This window comes from Sinohyriopsis cumingii, chromosome 9 (assembly GCF_028554795.1).
Source record: "Sinohyriopsis cumingii isolate HCF-2022 chromosome 9, ASM2855479v2, whole genome shotgun sequence".
Lineage (NCBI taxonomy): Eukaryota > Metazoa > Mollusca > Bivalvia > Unionida > Unionidae > Sinohyriopsis > Sinohyriopsis cumingii.
In genome coordinates, this window is record NC_142969.1 from 46,634,867 (window position 1) to 46,655,298 (window position 20,432).

General features: G+C 32.4%; 1 protein-coding gene across 2 annotated transcripts in view; it reads left to right on the top strand.

Moving 5' to 3' along the window:
• Positions 1 to 18,745, top strand: part of LOC149791743 (deoxynucleoside triphosphate triphosphohydrolase SAMHD1-like) — a 73,138-nt gene extending 54,393 nt beyond the window's left edge. For both annotated transcript variants that reach the window (XM_089969256.1, XM_089969257.1), the window contains exons 8-17: positions 127 to 183; positions 850 to 1,029; positions 2,047 to 2,138; positions 3,143 to 3,190; positions 3,990 to 4,269; positions 4,742 to 4,840; positions 5,542 to 5,664; positions 9,410 to 9,513; positions 17,733 to 17,803; positions 18,450 to 18,745. In XM_089969256.1, the coding sequence (XP_089825382.1) occupies positions 127 to 183; positions 850 to 1,029; positions 2,047 to 2,138; positions 3,143 to 3,190; positions 3,990 to 4,269; positions 4,742 to 4,840; positions 5,542 to 5,664; positions 9,410 to 9,513; positions 17,733 to 17,803; positions 18,450 to 18,469 (1,074 nt within the window). In that variant the 3' untranslated portion in view covers positions 18,470 to 18,745. The remainder of the gene's footprint in view (positions 1 to 126; positions 184 to 849; positions 1,030 to 2,046; positions 2,139 to 3,142; positions 3,191 to 3,989; positions 4,270 to 4,741; positions 4,841 to 5,541; positions 5,665 to 9,409; positions 9,514 to 17,732; positions 17,804 to 18,449) is intronic.
• The last annotated feature ends 1,687 nt before the right edge of the window (positions 18,746 to 20,432 follow it).

A 20,432-nucleotide genomic window follows, 5' to 3' on the forward strand; every position in this document is an offset into this window, starting at 1 on the left:
ATCATACATTGTCTAGAATTTCACATTGGCATGTAATGTTTTGGCCGGTAACTGTAAGAATTTTAATAAAGCATACGTTCAAAATATGCATGTTGCGCATGTTCATATTCACGTAACATTTTTCAGGGCAAAAAGATCTCAAAGATGACTAATGACGAGAAGAAGAAGGCATACCTTTTCGAGGTTCTAAATCATGTCTTAAAGTATATATATATATATATATATATATATATATATATATATATATATATATATATATATATATATATATATATATATATATATATATATATATATATATATATATATATATATATATATATATATATATATATATATATATATATATATATATATATCAGGAATTAGAATATTAAGATAGAATATTAAGGTGGATAATAATAATATTATTTTTCCACAAACCAGCCTCGTTTGGACAACCTGAAAGTGACACGATAGTAGTTGTTAATTTAACCTAGTCTCAAAATAGGCAAATCTGAAAGTATCCACAAATCGCTTCTTAAAATCCAAACACCTGCACATAGTTCTGAGATACTGCGTATATTTGGAAAGAACACCCTCTGTGTCGAATCTATTCAACATGTACTTTTAAAGTTTCACAAAGTGTGATTCTTCTAAATTAAACTATGGGAATAAATATAACTTCAAGTATTGTATATTAACGGGAATGCATATTTTCAGATTTCCCATAATTTTTAATGTGTTGCGTTGATGTGTTTATAAGGTTACAAGTGCTGGGTAAGGAAACATGCTGCTTTATCTTACGATCTCAATCAACCTACATGAAGATGGACGCCTACAGGATTGTCATTTCTTTCTTGAATTCAGATTGTGTCAAATAAGGAAAACTCAATTGATGTCGACAAATGGGACTATTTATGCAGAGACGCCATGTATTGTGGTATGCATGAAAGGTTCTTGAGCGAGAGGGCCATCTTGGGAGCAAGAGTTGTATTGACCTCTAGGACGGGTGAACCACCTGTCCATCAAATAGGATATCCAGAGAAGGTACAAATAAAAGTACAATGCTTTTGACATTTTTGCAACATGTTAAACGGCACGATACTCAAATGGAATGAAGAAGCAAATGTATGAATGCAAACCAGTAAGAAAGGTACGTAAACTAAGCTAAACGATGCACTTCAGTATAACATGAAGTAGCTGAATACTCGGAATATACAGAATTGGTACTCAACGGCTAGCGTCCCCTTTCCCACGCCATGACGTAAACATTTCCAACAAACAACCATAAATTTTCCTCAGGTAGGTTTAATTTACAGTTAATTGGTAAATAGTATACACCTGAATGCTTATAATGCAAGAGCTTCTGGAGATTTGACCCGTAGGTCCCTCTCATAGCTTCCGCCCAACAGACTCATATTCAACGTCTTTACGTGTCTTCTAAATGGTATTTATGGAACCTCCGCTTAACAGTACGCAATAGAAATGAAGTCGATTAAATAGTAAAAGTGTTACCATGACAGAATTGTGTCGTTAGAAAACGAAACTATACCAAGAAAAATATAAATGTTACGTTATGCAAACGATAGCCTAAACCTATTGAAAATGTCATTACAATTACTACACTGAAGTCTGCAGATGCATTATAGTTTGCTTGATCAATAAAACAATCCGTTGTTAGATTGGCTACACATCCAAAGCAGTTGGTCTTTCAATCAGTTTATATCTTACATGATGATTTTTGTGAGTCGTCTAAGTGTCTTGTTAATTGTTAGCCATTTCAATATTCTAACAATTACCTATATCTTACATTTAACTTACAATGCTGCAAATATTATTTCTTGGTCGAAGTCAATGCACAAGCCTGTCACCTAATGTTTTCATCAGATATAATGTACCACTAGTTTGCGCAGGAAATACATATTTTAAATCCAATGGAAATAAAATGAACGCCTCAAACGTTGGACACAGTTTGGACGAATTGTACGACTGTATGTGTCTGATAGTAGATAAAGCCAAATTTCGGTTTCTCAAAATAATAATTTTCCGTCTTCCAAACTTTAGGATGCCTGGATGTTTTACAGCATGTTCCAAGCAAGGGTCACCTTACAGCGATGTGTCTATCTGCACAGAGTCATAGTTTCAATGAACCTGATGTAAGTATATGTTCTCCTCGATGTTAATGATTAATACTGAGCGAACAATATCACCTGCGTGCAACTCCAAACTACCATTTGCCAGCCACTTGTCAACAAAATCACGTACTTATGTCAGAAATTAATTGAACATTCTGCAAATGTACAAACAGTGCACGGGGCTGCGCAATTTACACTACACAGTCTGTTTCTTAATGCAGATGTTCACCGGAAGTGCCTTGTCTCCAGATAGGTTACGCATTGTAGCGCACTTTGCACAAAGCCTCCGTTCGGCAGGAAAAGTGCTAATACCAATCGAAGTCGATAATAAATGCCCGTGCATTTATAAACTATTATGAGCATTCTAATAATCTATGTGAAAAAAAATGAGAGAAACGAAATCATTGTTTGTACACAGAAAACGTCGTTTTTACTGACAGTCTGTCATTTATGACCTGATCTAAACATGATCCTTTTCGTGTATAGTTTTCCTTTCATCAAAGATGCAATTATTTAGAATCGTGAACAATTATATATGCGCACAAACTGAGCAGTATCCAGCGCTTAAATGAAACTCTGGAGTGATGTATTTTTTGAAACGCGTAAATTGAATAAGATTTGCACAAGATCAGTAACAAGTAATGAATGTATAATCTGCCAACTTTTCAACAACAGATTTATTAACGTAAATCCATCGCTATATAAAAATGTATTGGTATATGACAGGATAATATCATTTGGATTAATGGAAAAATGGATCACAAAATAAAAGATCATATCTTCAATATACAAATGTCTGACCAATACGCATTAACAAATGTGCAGCGTATCATCCGCCATACATAGGTATCGGACACACTTTTCCATATTGCATGAGTGAAATACATTCCTACCGTATATGTGTTATTTGGATAATCTTGCCAATATTGATTAACGTTTTATTTATAATTGCTGCTAAATATTTACAATCGATCTATATGCATTTGTTAAGTAATATTCAGCATTTGACAAAGTTTTTTTTATAGGGTAAAAGATATTTTGAAGGCCTCGGGATCAGAGTCGATGACTCAAGGGTAAGTAAATATTACTTGTTTATGACTATTTCGTTGATGTACACATTTGAATTGTTGATGTAATAATATCGAGGATATAGTTCAAACATAAAACACATTCACATGGATTGCATCAGGCCAAGTAATTATACAATTAATATCCAATATATCTCCAAACTTGATTTCCGGCAAGATTCGGTACCATGACATCGCTATAAACCAACATATATCCCTCAACATATTGAAAAAAGTGAGAATGTAATCATGTTTGTGACTAAATTGCCTTAACATACACCGTACGGATTTAACAACAAATATATACATATATCTTTCTTATTTCCACATACATAGATACATACATACGTAAGTACGGTTAGTGTTAGGACTAGGTCAATCTGGTGTCATGATAATGTGACTGGGTGGGACATCATGCTACATGTCTGCGGCATGATGCCCCAGTGCTAGACATCACTATAATTTGCCACATTGCAGACATCCTAGCGATATGACTAAAAAATTGTTAAAGCAAAGTTAAAAATCCAATTCACATCACACCACATATATATAAGTTTTATCCAGCAAGGTATCACGTGTTTCAGGAATTTTTTCAGATAAATATTTTCTCTGTGTTTATGTATTTGAGTTGAAATTGCTCCGGCTAATTAGATACTAATTTTGAGCTGTTATTTGTCAGTTTTGTACATACATACATACATACATGCATACATACATACTTACGTACATACATAACACTCATCCGCAAAATTAAGAATGTACGTACATCTAGAACATGTATATATGACACATCACATGATTTCAGATGTGAAGTTTTCAAGGTTAGTCCTTACCCAGTGAAAGAAACTAGGAGAATTCCAGACGAAGACGAACAACTTGAGTCCTTTATCGTGACATATACGCAAGACGATGAAGCTGACACTGACAAGTACATGAAACTTACGGATGATATCATTTCGCCCATTCGATACATTAATGACAAAAATGGCAGCCAGCATGAGCGCCCAATAGGCAATGCTGTAAAACTGATGCAAAAGATTGATAGCCGACAATTTTACAAAATGCATCGTGAATTGCATTTGAAGGTAACACATTATTTTGTCACAAATGTTATTATTTTTTGCGAAGTAAGAAAAAATATTCAGGAAATCTACACTATTGGGTTCTATCTCATATTAAATTCATAATATTATCGTAAAGACCGCACTTTCAAATTAAATATTGTCACTTCATCCTGATTTTTAAAGAGCTTGAGTTATACCAATAATAATGTCCCTGTGTATCTCTGAATATTGAAATTTTCTTTGCAACCTGGTTGTATAATAAAAAGTATTATATCTGTATATTTTATTGACAAGTAAATTTTATACAAGTATGTATTAAATGTTACATAACATTTTCATTATTGCTTGCCGTTCTAAGATAAAAACTGACTCAATCAATAATATCACTCATAAGAAGATATTGGAAACTCAAACATTTCTTTACGAATCGACGGACAGCGAGATATTATGTCACATCATACAATTGTTTATACGTTGTAAATACTTTTCTAAGCGTGGAACGAGCCGCACTGATGCAATGATAGTAAAAGAAGACTGCATTACGACGATGGAGAAGAAGATTGAAAAATTTCATGAAAACGTTGCAGTGGTGGTAGGAAAGAGATCAATAATTGCATACATACATACATACATACATACATACATACATACATACATACATACATACATACATACATACATACATACATACATACATACATACATACATAATACATACATACATACATACATACATGCATACATATATACAGAGTAATCACCAAATCCTCATTATTTGTATTACTATACCTAAAATTTATATTTAACAATTATACATTAAATTACTTTTAATATTAGAAAGCTATTTATAATTTTTAAACAAGCGGTTTTTAAAAGTATGTAAACTAGTCATATGTGATATATTACACAAAATACATAATGGGGTTTGGCGTATATTATGTTCCTACTATACGCAATATCATGATAAGTATAGTCTTCACAAATAATGTATGTTACATAAGATTGGACCATCAGTACATGCGATATATTATAAATGTCACAAATAGTAAGTTTTATATACTAAATATTGGTCAACCTATATAATCATTGAAACAGGGGTTCTTAAGATTATTTTACAGTTTCATTAAACATTAAATAATTGAATATGATATAAACATCAAGTATCCGAATTATTGATTCTTGGTTGCTTTGTCCTGATGATACCATTTTTTACACACTAAATAATGTGTGTACTGTGGTAGAATTTGTGCTAGAGAGTGATCAGAAAGCATTTATTTGTATTGTTGCTTGCAGTTGATTTGTTTCGACTATTGCATGGGTGACAGAAATCCGATGGACAATGTGATTTTCTACAACAAAAGAGTTGATGCCAATAATGATATAATATGTTCGGGTAATTTACTACCAAAACACAAGGTATGTCCATTCAAGGTCGTCAAAATCGAGTGAAGTAAATTACTTATCATAGAGTTGATCAACAATTTTCTTCTTTCAATATTAGAGCATGTTAGATCTAATTATTTGTATGGTAAAATTTCTAAAATATTCAAGTTTGTTTCTTTTTATCCCATAGCTTCTTTCGTGTGACTGACTTATGTGGAAAATTGAATCATCCCACGCTTCTATTAAGTCAATGTAAAACGGTATACACATTCCTTAAATTATTTGTTTGTTCTCCAATATTTAAAAATTATAACAAGAGCTTGGAAGCAAGCATTTCGACTCTATAGTATGAAACTAAGTTTAGGAAAGTGTGAAAACCAACATGGTTTATAAATTCAATAAATAGTATATTTCCCTAGAAGAAAAGTGAAAGCTGTAAAAGAGCTTACAGTATTACGAATTCAATCCCAAATAGTTAAAACGAATAAAGTTTTAATTAAATTCCAATAGTGCTCGAAAAAAGATGTACCAACGAAGATGTAGAAGTGCCTGTAGTCTTGAATGTAGTATTGTATCAGTGGCCTGAGGTGTGATGATGTGCTATGTCTTCAAATTAAACATAATAATATAACCCAATATATCCCTGTTTGAATTTACTATAACTCGAAATTAATTGTTCTGTCCAAGAATATTTTTGAGCACTTTTAATTCCAGAGAATAATAATTTAAATAATTCTACCCAACTCAAAACTGAAGACAATAATACAAATGATTCCGCTACTGATAGTATCGCAAGAATGAGTACTTTCTCAAGAAGACAAGACTATAAACTCCTTTACTTAACTTAGATCGCAATTACCATCTTTCTGGAAATACTCTGTCACTTAATGGAATTTCCCATTCTAGAACATTCCGAGTTTTCAACAAGAAAAAATAAGTTACTAAAATTAAAATTAGAAGACCCAAACTCAATAATGATCCTAATATTTAACCCACACTCACACTCATATTTAATATGTATTATTGTCACAAAAGTCAAAGTTACTGCTCAGGTACACAGTAAACCTAATTTTGGACGAGATTAAGTCAATAACAGAATTATATATAACATACAAACATGAAGAACAAGAAATTGTCAAAGAATACAATTTAAATATACAAAACATAAGAAAGTTTTTGATTTAATCTGATCCAAAAGCAAATTGTATATTTTGAAGCTATCAACGTTTACTGCACAGGAAATACTTTCAAATCAAATTTCTCTTTAATTATACAACACTTTCACAAGGAACACTACGATAGCATGTGTCTAAATCTCAGGTAGCAATAAAGTGCAACGTATGTCCTCTGCACAATTTCACATGGTATTAAATATTTGTGTGAAATTTCATGAATGTGAGTTAAATACTTTTAACTGATCGTGTGACATAAGCTTTAGGGGACGTACGAACGTACGTACGGACGGACGGAAAAGAGTAAATATATGTGTCCCAGTCCCTACCCCCACCCCTGGAGTGGGGCATAAAAAGCGAACTAAACACGAACAATTTAACCTACTAGCTCCTGTCTCTTCTAATCGTCCAATAGATCCATTCCGATTTTCGAGAAAGTGGCTTCAGGTACTTTAATTTGATGAACCGGCTTCATTGCCTTTTTAAGAGACGCTTTTTGTTGGCAAACATCACACTTTTCAATACACTTCTTAACTTTCTTGAACAATCCTTTGCAGAAGTGCAATTCTTTTATCTTTTTGTAGCTGAACGAATGTTTTCTAAATATAATTTTAAGTTTTAGTGTGATATTTCGATGTAAACGTAGAGAAGTTTTGTTGATTTACTCTCATTATATCGCGTGTATAAGCCATTCCTTGGTGCGTATGTGTAGAATAATCATGGAACTATTGTATGGAACTCCAAAGCTGCCTTAACATGAGTCTTTTATTACGTTATTATGTTATGTACTTTTGTTGTTATATCATGTAGTTACGTTGGTATATTATCTTCTGTTTCGTTAGAGAATGATGGATCTGTATTATAATATGCGTTATCTTTATTGGAGTATATAGAATCTTCATTATATTATGTACATTCGTTATTATATTATGTACATATCTTTTTGTGTTAGGTTAATGTTATATTAGGTTGTTATTTTATTGATATGTATATACTTTTTTATGTAGATACTCTATTATTAAAACTTTATATTATGTACACACTTTATTATATGATTTGGATGTTTCGTTACGTTAATGACCTCTGTTATTATATTATGTAGAAAGTGTTTTTTGATCATGACTTAGGTTTCTCGAGGTAATGACGTTTAATAGCGTCTACTATTTGGATTTAAATTTGATAATCTTGATAAATGTTACAAAACTGCAAATTAATCCGTCAAAATATTGGTCAATTTTAAATCGAAATTTCTTATCAAATGCTGTAATAGAATTTTCCAAGGTACACTACGTATTATTTTGTTCTTCGTCCATAAATCGTTACACTTGCGTTGTATTAATACAATCTTTCTGATTTAAATTGACACAAAAGTTTTATCCGCTCTGAAGTAGGCGTCGTTTGATGTAACAAAGAATAGGTAGATGGAATTTTACTATCAAAAGAGCCAATGTAATAAACGAATCATATGCAGTTATCTTTATGTTTATACTCCGATCTCGATTGGCTCCTCCTCCCCCCAATAACTCTCACAGTTATTAATCAGTATTATACACTCAGAAATAGCAGCAGCAGCAGCATGAATAGTACAAACTAAATTACAGTATATCCATTTCAAATAGATAATATGACTATATTCATAATTACATGACAGCATGAACTGCATTTTGTTGATTTTATAAATATAATTCATTTGCTTTCTGACGATTCATGAACCCCTGTATGTGGAACATCGACAATCTCCGTTAAAAATGATATGGGAATCTGATCAAGTTTCAACGCTGAGATCAGTTTTCAACGACTGTAAAAATTAAACATTAAAATAAAGAACTAACCCTCAGTCCATTTTGCAACGGTAAATCTAGATCCTTCCAGGTCAGACGGCAACGGGGCCAACATATATTACTAAACAATCACGAAACAAAACAGAAATCTTGGAATCGATCGTAGATACATTCACCTGATTTGCTTTAACGTTATATGTAAATAATTATATTGCTGTTTTCATAGAAGGTACTAACTAGGAAGTAATCGATAGTTTGTTTATTCCATAAGATAAATTACTCATTGAGACATGAATATTATTGGTATGTGTTTGTAAGTTGATAGTATTGCGTTGGATTTCCATCATGAATCAAGACAACACACTTCTTTCTGACGTCTGAGCTTTCATTATGTAGTTTTGTTAGTAAACGTAGTCAACAGTTACTCAATAAAAGTCCCTTCTTGGATTGCATAGACGATGTCGCAACTGGTAATTTCAATCAACTTCAGTCAAAATTGCACTTTCCGCGGCTACAACTTCCAGTGTAGCTGATTTTCAGCAGCAACTGCTAATATACATATATTATATTCAGTTTGTGTTTTGCGTAGAAGTCAGTTCAGAGCTGTTATCCGTCGTATAATTTAGTCATTATGCGCTCTCTCATTCCGTTCTCTCTCTCCCTCTCACTCTCTCTCAGTCACATACTTTGTAATAAGCGATCACGACCATCGTGAAAATAAAATGTTTCCGTTGTCCCCATCATAGATCAAGAGTATTTATTCTTCAAACACGACCTTTTAGTACATTTTTTAACGACTTAAATAAACTTAATAAATTATTTCAGGTATCACATCTATTGACCGATGTATTCTCAGACTACTACATTCGGATCTATCTTAAAACAGAAGCTATCACAGCTAATATCGAAGAGACCGTGGCAGAATTGGCGTGAGTAGTTTTTTGTTAGTAATAAAATGTTAAAACTATGGCATATTGATATTTCAAAAGCGATATTTGTAGCAGACGACAGCGATGGAAACGGTTTGACAAAGGAAAAGTAACATGTAATAAATAATTTTTCTTATAATCTTGCATTGTATAATGGCATCTTTAAAATCATATTGTATCACTTTGTAAGGCATAAGCTATCGACACAACGGAAACGTTCAATGGATGATTTGAGGTAGTAGTTCAACTTATCCGAGCGGCAAAACCACATAACAAACTTTTGATATATTTTAGTGCAAACAGAATCAGGTCATCATAAGGTTTCTGTGTTGGTTATGTGTTGGTTCTGTCAACTAGGTCTTTAATGTCTTAAATAAATAATGACCATAACGTTGAATTATTAAATGAGTTCTGCTGTGGGTTGCTTAACAGTTTCGACGTTAGGTAATTATTTTTTCCGAATCGAGAAGCATTAAATCGGATTAGGCAGGCCCGTCATAAGCCTTTCCTAAGCATGGCAAACATTTTATCCCTATTCTAATATCTGGAACATTACATTTTAACGAGCATCTGAAGTCGGGTCTAATTTTACATCGTCCATCATCAACGTATTTTTCTCAAAAACACTAATTGTTCTTTCTTTTATATATTAATTTATTTTCTCCGTCGTGTGTTTGTAAATCACCCATTATGATTGCAATGTCATTTATGAGTATAGGAAGCCATGAACAACTTCAACCTAGTTATCAGTTTTGATATGATTTAGAGTGTAAAGTTAATTAAAAAGCGTTGCTTCTGATATCAGTCTATTTGTCAAATCTGAGATAATTTGTTTACATTTTGTTCCGACGCTAACGTCAACCTTGCGCTTACTCTAGGAAGGTTTCTGAAGAAATACGTGAGTATACTAGATGGAAAGAAAATGAGTTTACCTAAGGGAGGTGTTAATGGTGATGGTAAACAGATATATGGCTTGGTCTAAACAACCACTCTAGTTTTGTTGATCATGGCTCAGCTGAAATCTAAATATGAACGGGTTTCTTTCATCGCAAGCAAGATTTCCAGCATACGCAAACTAACATTAAAGGAGGACAGATGTTGTGGTCATATTTACGTTACACGTAACCATGACTTCATCAGCTGCCCCTGATAGCTACCCATTTAGAAGAAAAATGTGTTTTGATTGCTCAGGAAGCCAACCGTATCTAACATTTCTGAGTACCCTTCGACCAGTCCAAAACAATAACATGACTTTTACTATGGATTAAACACAATACTTTAAACCATTGTTATCAACATTAAATTTTGTGTGTTCGATATGATGATTAAAAAGTATTGCGTGTTTCTTGTTTGGTTATGGGCAGGGACATCAGTATGGCAATGTTCAAATGTCGTTTAGACTATACAACTTGTTTTAATTATGCACCGTCGTTTAGCAACGAATAGAAGTGCCGTGTAATCATATTGTGTATAGAATTAGATATATAGTTCAGATTTTAAATACAAGTCTTTTGACATTGAAGGACACATTAGTGTTAGTTCGTGTCTGCTTGAGCTATATGTATTTTATCTTAAACGTACCATTTTCTCGCCATGACACATGTAGATAAATATAGGTTATTGGTATTATTTGTGTTAATCTTTGACTAAATATACCACATTATCAATTAGAAGAAATCATCTTGACTGTCTCATAGTCAATTTTATAAGTTCTGATTAACATTTGTTTTTCACCTAAGGTATTTTTCAACTTGTTTAGTAATCGATTGTTTGCAAGCATAAAATAGGCGTACAGTTATGTCTGATGTTTAAAAAATGTTAAAAGTTTACTCCACATGTTCAATGATCATAGGATATTTTTTAGAAAGCAAATGTGTAAAGTCGAAATTGATATACATGACTAATCGGACGTAATTACGAGGGTGTTTTCTTGCTGGAATTGAGACATTTAATTGAAAGGTCTTGCCAGCTTGGTTTACATGGTCACAAATGTCAGTGAAATTCCTCATTATATATATATATATATATATATATATATATATATATATATATATATAGAGAGAGAGAGAGAGAGAGAGAGAGAGAGAGAGAGAGAGAGAGAGAGAGAGAGAGAGAGAGAGAGAGAGAGAGAGAGGGAGAGAGAGAGAGAGACAGAGAGAGAGAGAGACAGAGACAGAGACAGAGAGAGGGAGAGAGAGAGAGAGAAAGTGAGTCGGTTGGGATTTAGACGGGCAGACGTAACAAGATAGAACGATAACCAACAAGTTTTATATAATTGACAATGTATTATTGTTATAATATACAAGATGAAAGAATTAAACTAACGTACAGTATGGTGAATGGAGTCCTAACGCAATAAAAATTATATTTTTTCCAATAGTATGATGTGATCCAGAGGACATATCATTAAATCGCAAACGTCTATGCATTGCTGTTAGAGTCTATGCTCTAAATCATTTACTTTCTTTTCAACTGTGTAAGGACCATAATCTTGTCCTGTAGATGATTTGTGGTAATGTCAAGAAAACCAAAACTCTATCACCAGGATGATAACTCATTTCCATTGTATTCTGTTTTATATCTTAATCTTAATTTTGACTGAGTAGAGTGCAGATTAGTTCTTGCATCCTCACAAGCCTTTGATAACTTATACTTAGCACTGGAAACATAATCGAGAAGATTAATTTCTGTATCTTCATTAGAAAGAAATTTCTCTTTTAAAAACATCAATGGTCCACGAACAGAATGTTAAAAATCTAGTTCAATGGGACTGAATCCTACATATTATTGAACTGATTTCAAAACATCAAAAGTAGTACATGAACGACTTCATCCCAATATATACTCGTAGCAAAACAATATGACCGAATCATATTTTTCCAAGTATCATGAAATCTTTCTAAAGCCCTTTGACTCTCAGGGTGATAGGCAGATGGATGCCTAATTCGCACATAACTCGCTGGATAATTCAAGACATAAAGTATGATACTTGATCATATTGGACAGATTTTGGAAGGCCTAATTGAGTTTTTAAAATAAATTTTATCAAAGTTTTTACAATTGTTTCAGTTTTAATATTCCTCAAAGGAATTACCTCTGGGAATCTTGTTGATGTACACGTAATTGTCAACAAGTATTGGTTACCTGACTTGGTCTTAGGTACAGGACCGACATAATCTACCATTATTCTCCTAAATGGTTCGTCACATGCAGGAATAGTTTGCCTTAAGTATCGTCTGATTTGACAGGTGTGACAAGATCTGCCTTTTTTACAAACATCGCTTTTAATTTTTGGCTAATAGACGTTATTAAAGATCGTGTGATAAGTCTTATTAATCTCTAAATGACCAGCCAGAAGAGTTTCATGTACCAGACTAAACATTGTCTGTCTGTTCGGTTGTGGATCTACAATACAATCGTTCACAGACCACGCGTCACCAACAGGTACCTCAGGTGGTCTCCATTTACTCATAAGAAACCCATTGTTAACGAAAAAAACAGGTACTTATGTTGCTTCATTTTCGCTAACGGACCCTTGAAACAAACAGGAGATCTCAGCATCTTTTTCCTGTTCGACGATAAGTGATTGTCGTTTATCACATTGATTATAATAAAGAGAATGATTAGTTCTAATGATCAATACCCTTTGATCGATCCAAACGAGAAGTGAAAGTATTCTCATCAACAGCCTGAACAATGCATATGTCAGCTAAAGGAATGTTTTCCTGATCAACTTCATTCGCAAGTGTTTTCTTTGCCATAGCTCTAGTAATTGCACAAGCTGGGTATAAATCAGGGATTTCTTTTTCAATAGGATTGACCTTCTGCTTGCAAGTTACAGGTGGATTAACCACAGCCTTATCTCCAGCTAGGTAATTGCCTAGTAATAAACGAACGCCCTCAACTGATAAAGATGATATTGTTCTGACTGTCACGGGTCCTGGGACTAGGTCTGATGACATTTACACAGTGGAGAAGAACATTAACAACGCCGCATTCTACTCCCTGAACAATAACACTCTCGTTCGAATAATACTTCTCAGAATAAGACAAAGTACATGATAGTAAAAGGCTCTGAGAAGATCCCGCGTTCCTAGCATTTGTTTTTCTTCTTTCTGTAACTGCGTTTGTCTTTCTCTCTTTCGATCTATCTACTCCTTCTCCAATTACATTTTCCACTCTTTTCGTTTCACCTAATTGCTTTTGATTCTCCTCTTTCTCCAGTATCATTTGTTTCACTTCGTTCTGTAACTACATTTGTCTCTCACTCTACTTTCTCTAGTTGCATTGTCCTCTGTCTTTACTCTTTATCTAAATTCATTTGCATTTGTTTCTCCTCTTTCTCTTCTGAAGCTCAAGCTTTCTTCAATCTGGTACATCTTATATTTTAAATTTAATTCCTTTACTTTTATGCTAGAGTCTGATATAGACGTACTAATCAAATCCAAAGCACATTTATCCAAAACACTCTTTTCTACCAAATATTGGACCAAAATATTTGTATGAATAATGGTCTTGATATTAAGCCCATGCACGGAGAGAATACTTTAGCTATGTGCAATGAATAAAATGAAAAAGTCAATCAGCTCAAGCAAAAATGAACTCAGTTTTGGACAAGGTTAAGTCCTACATACAACGTTACACTACAATAGCATGTAATAAAAAAAATTAAAACTTACAAGCAAACAATTAAATATACATAGGAATCTCCTTCAAGAACTCGAACTGTGTGACATATTTGTCATTTCCAGTTGTACCAATGCTGTCATGGAGTCTGATTAGTGGAAATGTATCCGTTTTGGTGACGATGTTTGCTTTTCTGTAATCAGTACATATACGGAAGGTATTAACTTGCTTGGCACTAGAAAAGATGCTGAACATTTACTTATTTTGATGAAGTCACTCACAAGCAAATATTGGACTTGTTTCTACAAAGAGTGTTGTTTAGAAGATTCGTCTTGTAAGGATGTTTTTCTCGCTTGTGTAGAATCTGCAATTTCAGCGTAATGGTTTATTTTATTTATTCATGTTAGAATATCTGGAAACAAATGTTCCTATTCTCTTAATAGATGAGTTAATTCACTCTTCTCTTGTGGCGGCAGTTGCACACGTTTCTAGTCCAGATTGTCCAATATTTCCGAATTGCGAGGATTGATCACTTCAAAGTCACTACAGTCCAATTTCACGCTTCGTTGATATAATAGTCTTTGTTAATCTTCTTTGATGTACACCATCCATTAAACAATTGTTCTTTATCCCACGAAAATTCATGATGATTCGGAGTAGTTTATTTTCTATAATTTCTAAACTGTTGACGATAGACCTCAGGCACCAATTCATAACCTTTCAAGATAAATTCTTTGACCACATCATAATCATCAGATTGTTCTGGTGAGAGTAAAGTTTAGACTTCACTGGCTTTTCAAATATGTAGACTTTGTAATAACACAGTTCTTTGCGCTCTCGAATTTTCAAAACTAAGACAATATTTGTCTACCTCTTCTTCTGTCAGAGTGTACATGAACCTAATCTGTTTTGACAGCATTAACACCCGGACATGGACATGTTTACACCTGAGAGGAATGTTACTTTTATCAGTTCTAATTCCTTTAATTTAAACTGATTTTTCCACTCAGCCTTCTGCATTCACATTTGTCTTTTTTTCCTTTTTGTTTTGCATTTGCAATTTTATTTGATTTGTTTCTATCTGAATTTGCATCTTTCTCTCTCTTCAGTTTGTGGTTACTTTAGCCTCTCATCTTTTTCTTAGGCGTTCGCATTGTTTATTCATGCACATGTATCTTTCTATCCTCCTCTTACATTGTCATTAGTACAGCATCCCTCTGGTTTGTTAACTGTAATTCCTTTAATTTCCTAATTATACCAGATGTGAACTTCATAGTAAACACAAAACCTTTTTTTATCAAGAATACTCTTGTTCTTCAAATAATCGACCAAACTATTCTTGATCTCTGTCTGTTCGTTCAAGTAGCCTTCACTTCAGAGAGATCATGCAAACCTCATCATTTTTAAGGACTGTGCCCTCTCTTGGGTTGGATCTGCAACAAAGATTACTATTTTAGCTGTCAAGATGAAACCTAGACGGTGTCAATATAAATTGTTAAAAATGTGAAATACAAATACCAGAAACATTGTAATCCTTTGAAATAATCAAATCTCTAAAGTATTAAACGGGATTGAAATTCCAGATGAGCCTCAAATTTCTTTGTTACATAACAAGAAAGATTGATAACAAACAATTGTCGTAGACTTGAATACATAATTTTCTCCGCAATATATTGGGACATAATTAAAAAATGACTTACAGTATGTTGAATGAATTCCTAATATTATAAAAACTCTATCAACTCCAGTAGCTTCAAGCAATCAGAATAAGTTCCAATGGTATTCCAGACGACGTCTGTATTGTGCTGAATGTACCAGCAATATAGATGTCTTTAAATTAATTCACATTTATAAAATTTGGTTATCAATCCGAATGCCCTTTAATATGTTCACAACAATTTTCGTGCAGCTATTAATATCCAAATATTCTTTCAATAAATGTTAGAGCACAATAATTCCAGCAAAAGGTTAAAATGAAATAAATGAATCTTTCCTTTTAATATCTCTTATAAAACTAATAATACTATTAGGAATGAATGATTCCGCGAAATAATTATTTGATATACATTGATAATACAAAAATAGTGACGAATTGCTATTCAAGGACTAATGAATCGTTCTAAGAATTTCGAAATCACTTTACAGTAAACAAGGTATTCGTGGTTTACATTAATTAATCTAGAAATAGATTAATTGGCCTTTTTAAGGAAATCCGTGACCTCAATTCCATAAACTGATGCCCTTGGTGAATCAAGTGATATTTATCATACTCAAACTTAAAACTTATTAACGAACAATCTTATGCACTATTCACGAATCATCTTACCACAAACAGACACATTCATAGGATATTAGCGTTAAAAATGACCATTACAAAATATATTTTATGAAAATAATATACTTAACATAGAAATACATTAGAATATCCACATACGCATGCATAAGTAGCATGAAGGTGTATCTATATATGTCAACGATATAATTTAAGTTGCATCAAGTCAAGCCGTTTAATTTTAATATTAAACAAGAATGTATGATTTGTTTTCCGTATATTTAATCATTATCAAGATGTAGAAGTATTGCATGTCCAATTATTTGAACACACACACACCATATTCCTTCACGACTAATCACACATTACCAAAAAATTATGCTACTCAGTCGGTGTTATATGCACTCGTGCGGAGCAGACACACTCGAATGACGACCTATTAAAGTATATGCGTTTCTTGGCGATACCCTAACCATCCACACAAAAATAATTTAAGCACTAGCTAAATGATAAACGTCTCAGAGTACTGTTAGTCATGGGTCGCTGCTAGTTTACATTTTAGTTCCTTATCAACGTAACTATATCATTCAGCAGTAATTATTAAAAATGTCCGTAATAAAAATGTAGAGAGTAACGGCAATAAATTACACCCATGGTTGTTTTATATACCACCGGCTAGAATAATCAAAGGGCATATCTGTTTCATCTCTATTAGAAACATTGTTTTGGTTTGGCTTGTCTAAGGCTGCGTCAATGTATTTTGCTTAGTGGCTTCAGTTTTTGCAGTGCAATGAGGGTAACACGTTTTGCAATGGACTCAAAACAGCAGCAGACCCAGAATGGTCTGTGAACTGAACCCGATACATCTGCGCAAAAATCAGCAATCAAACCACTAAGCTTGAGTGCCCTACTCATTTACATTTGGATCATGTCAAGACACCGATACACAAATGGTCGAGCACTGATAATTTGCTGTTTGTGCTGATTTCGTGGTTAATAATAGTTTTACAAGTAAGATAATTAGAGAGTATTACTTTTTTCATGCACATATTTAAAATCTCTACAAGAAAATAAGCAATCCATGTGTGTGCGTGTACTTAAACATTGTTAAAATACTTATTCATATGCACATCATATTTCCTCTGTATAAACATTATCAAAAACTACAGGTAAATCGCTGTATCCAAAAACTCAAGTCTAAAACATTTCGTTTATATTATAAATTATATGGCATCTATGTATATATTTATCTGTAAATGTTTACTTTTTGGTGCATCTTTTTATTTTGCTTTGTCTCATTTAAATTTTCATATTATTCCAGGCGGAAATATGACACTGGAGCGGAAGAAGCTGAGATAGTGTATCGAAGTGTTGAGAATATTGCAATCTCTGGTAAAAACTTTTCTTTTCTTGAGCAAACATAATAATACTAATATAAAAATAATAATAATAATAATAATAATAATAATAATAATGATAATACTTAGTTGTTGAAGTAGTAATAGTAGTACTAGTACTACGCACCATATCCAGGACATTAACTATAAATATGGCTTAGACATTTGATCATGGGTTTAGTATATGTAGTTTTAATAGATGGCTAAGTAGCTTTATTATATGGCTACATATATTCAAGGAAATTCATACATACTTACATGCATACAGTACCCTTAAAAATTTGAAACTTGCTGATAATGATTCAGATAAAAATTCAAGACATTAAGTCAGTTACTAAGAAGAACATATTTCTGCCACGTCCCTGGTTAAATACTTTGCGCGATATAATCAGATTTATACCGAGTAGATGTTTGTTTTAATTTATTATCATGTTGCAAATTCGCATATTACGATGTGTTTTGGACTTCTAGTACAAAGAAAGTAATTTGCACCATATCTGGAAATCGTATGTGTTGTCTCCTTCCATACATATATATATCTCAGAGTATCTATCTCTGTATTTTACTCACAAAAAATTTGACCATAGGTACATTGAATATCCATTTTTTTCATTATTTCATGTTATCATTCTCCTTTTCAGAAAACCAAACGGATAAGTAGGACATTTTGGACATTAGTATTTATATCGTTCTATTCCCAGTAAATCAGAACACGTGGACATGGCATCCGTTGAAACACGTTTCCCAGTTAGATTTGAACCTTTCGCTATAATTCTTTACATACTTGCAAAAGAAGACTTTTTCTGCAATGAAGACAATTTATGATAATCAAAGCAATGGGCTAGTATTATTTTTTCTGTTGTACAGTAACAAAGAGCGTATTTTTCTCTGCATGAGAATTTGAAATGTTTCTCCCGCTTCTAAAGGAATGATGTCATTTTTAAGGTATTACTATTACTACTACAAACGTTTTCTAAAAATCTGCATCTTTGTTTCTATAAAAGGTATTCTACCTTCAAAGATTTGATAAAGTAATTTATATTGTATTATTACTTAGTAAGTCGTTCCAAATTTGTGTTTTGCTATCCAAAATAACTGACTTTCAACCATAAACAATTTTGTGACATTTTGCTGCGGAGAATAAATGCGAAATTACCGCTAATAACGTTATAATATTTCTGTACAAAAAAATCAAATAATAATTTGGTCTTGCAGGACATGCAACAATAAATGGTATTATAGTGTATATGTAATAGAAATATATCATAGTATGCTTTCACATTACCCTGCCGTAGAATTCATTTAAGTTTTATAAGCTCCGGTTTGGAAAATATGTTGTAATGGTTTTAGAACATTTAGGAGCAATTTATTATTTCTTTATTTTTATGCTGTCAAAACATTTGCATATATGCGTCTTTTCAAAAATATGTGATCACAACTAGTTTATTTTCTCCTACAATCAATATAATACCGTCTTGTATTTACAATTTGTACTGAGATAGGCATTACCTAGAAACATCCGCTAAAGGTTAAATCATAATGAAAAGATGGCATATAAAATATCATGAGAATGTGCCTCTTTTACACGTATTAGTATATGATAATATACATAATGGCAAGATCTATATGGAAATATACATATTCAAACACTCTAATATTTGGACCAATTGTAAAGTGTTACCTGTGTGAATATACTTCTTCTTTGACCTTTGCTTTTTATCTTTACTTCTGTTGCGCTGATTATTGTGTGAACATATACATAATCACAACACAAAGACCATACCTAAATATTCTATTATGGAAATCTAAATTGTGTTTGTAACATTTGTCCATGACTGTAAATTGTACTTTAAGGTAATGGAACTTGATGACATGTATTTTTGACATAGAGGGGTCTAAAGTGTATCTGCTTTTTGTCTTATTTGTAAGTTATAAAAAGGTTGTTTGCTGACATTTGAATTCATGGTCTACTTTTTCTTTAATAAAGATGGTTCTGGGAGCAAAAGGTTCTGAAAAACATAACGATGTTATTCCAAACGTATGTTATATCTCTAGAGGCATTGTTAAGATACAATTTGTGAAGAATCACCTGTTTTAAAGTTATTCTTTGGAATAACCAAGTGATAATTGGCATTTTGGACTAAATCACTTTTTGGGATTATTGTGAATTATTTCAAAGACATGCTAGATTATATTACTTGGCATATAAGCTCATCCAAGAATATTTGAATATCAGCACCAACAAGACCCCGATTTATTTCCAGACAGTCTGTAGCTTTAACCTTGTTGTAGAATTTTTAAGATCATTTGGCATTTAATGCACAATAAATTTATTTAATATTGTCAATGTGTAGTTTAAGGAAATAAATTAGTTGCACTATATAAAAGTTCTTTATTTATTGTTTTCTATTTTTGTTACTTCCCTTAAATCAATATTATCGGAACAATACATATTCAGGAAGGCCATATCTAACTATACACGCTCACATATGCTATATCTAACTATTAATACACAGTATATATATGTATATATATATATATATATATATATATATATATATATATATATATATATATATATATATATATATATATATATATATATATATATATATATATATATA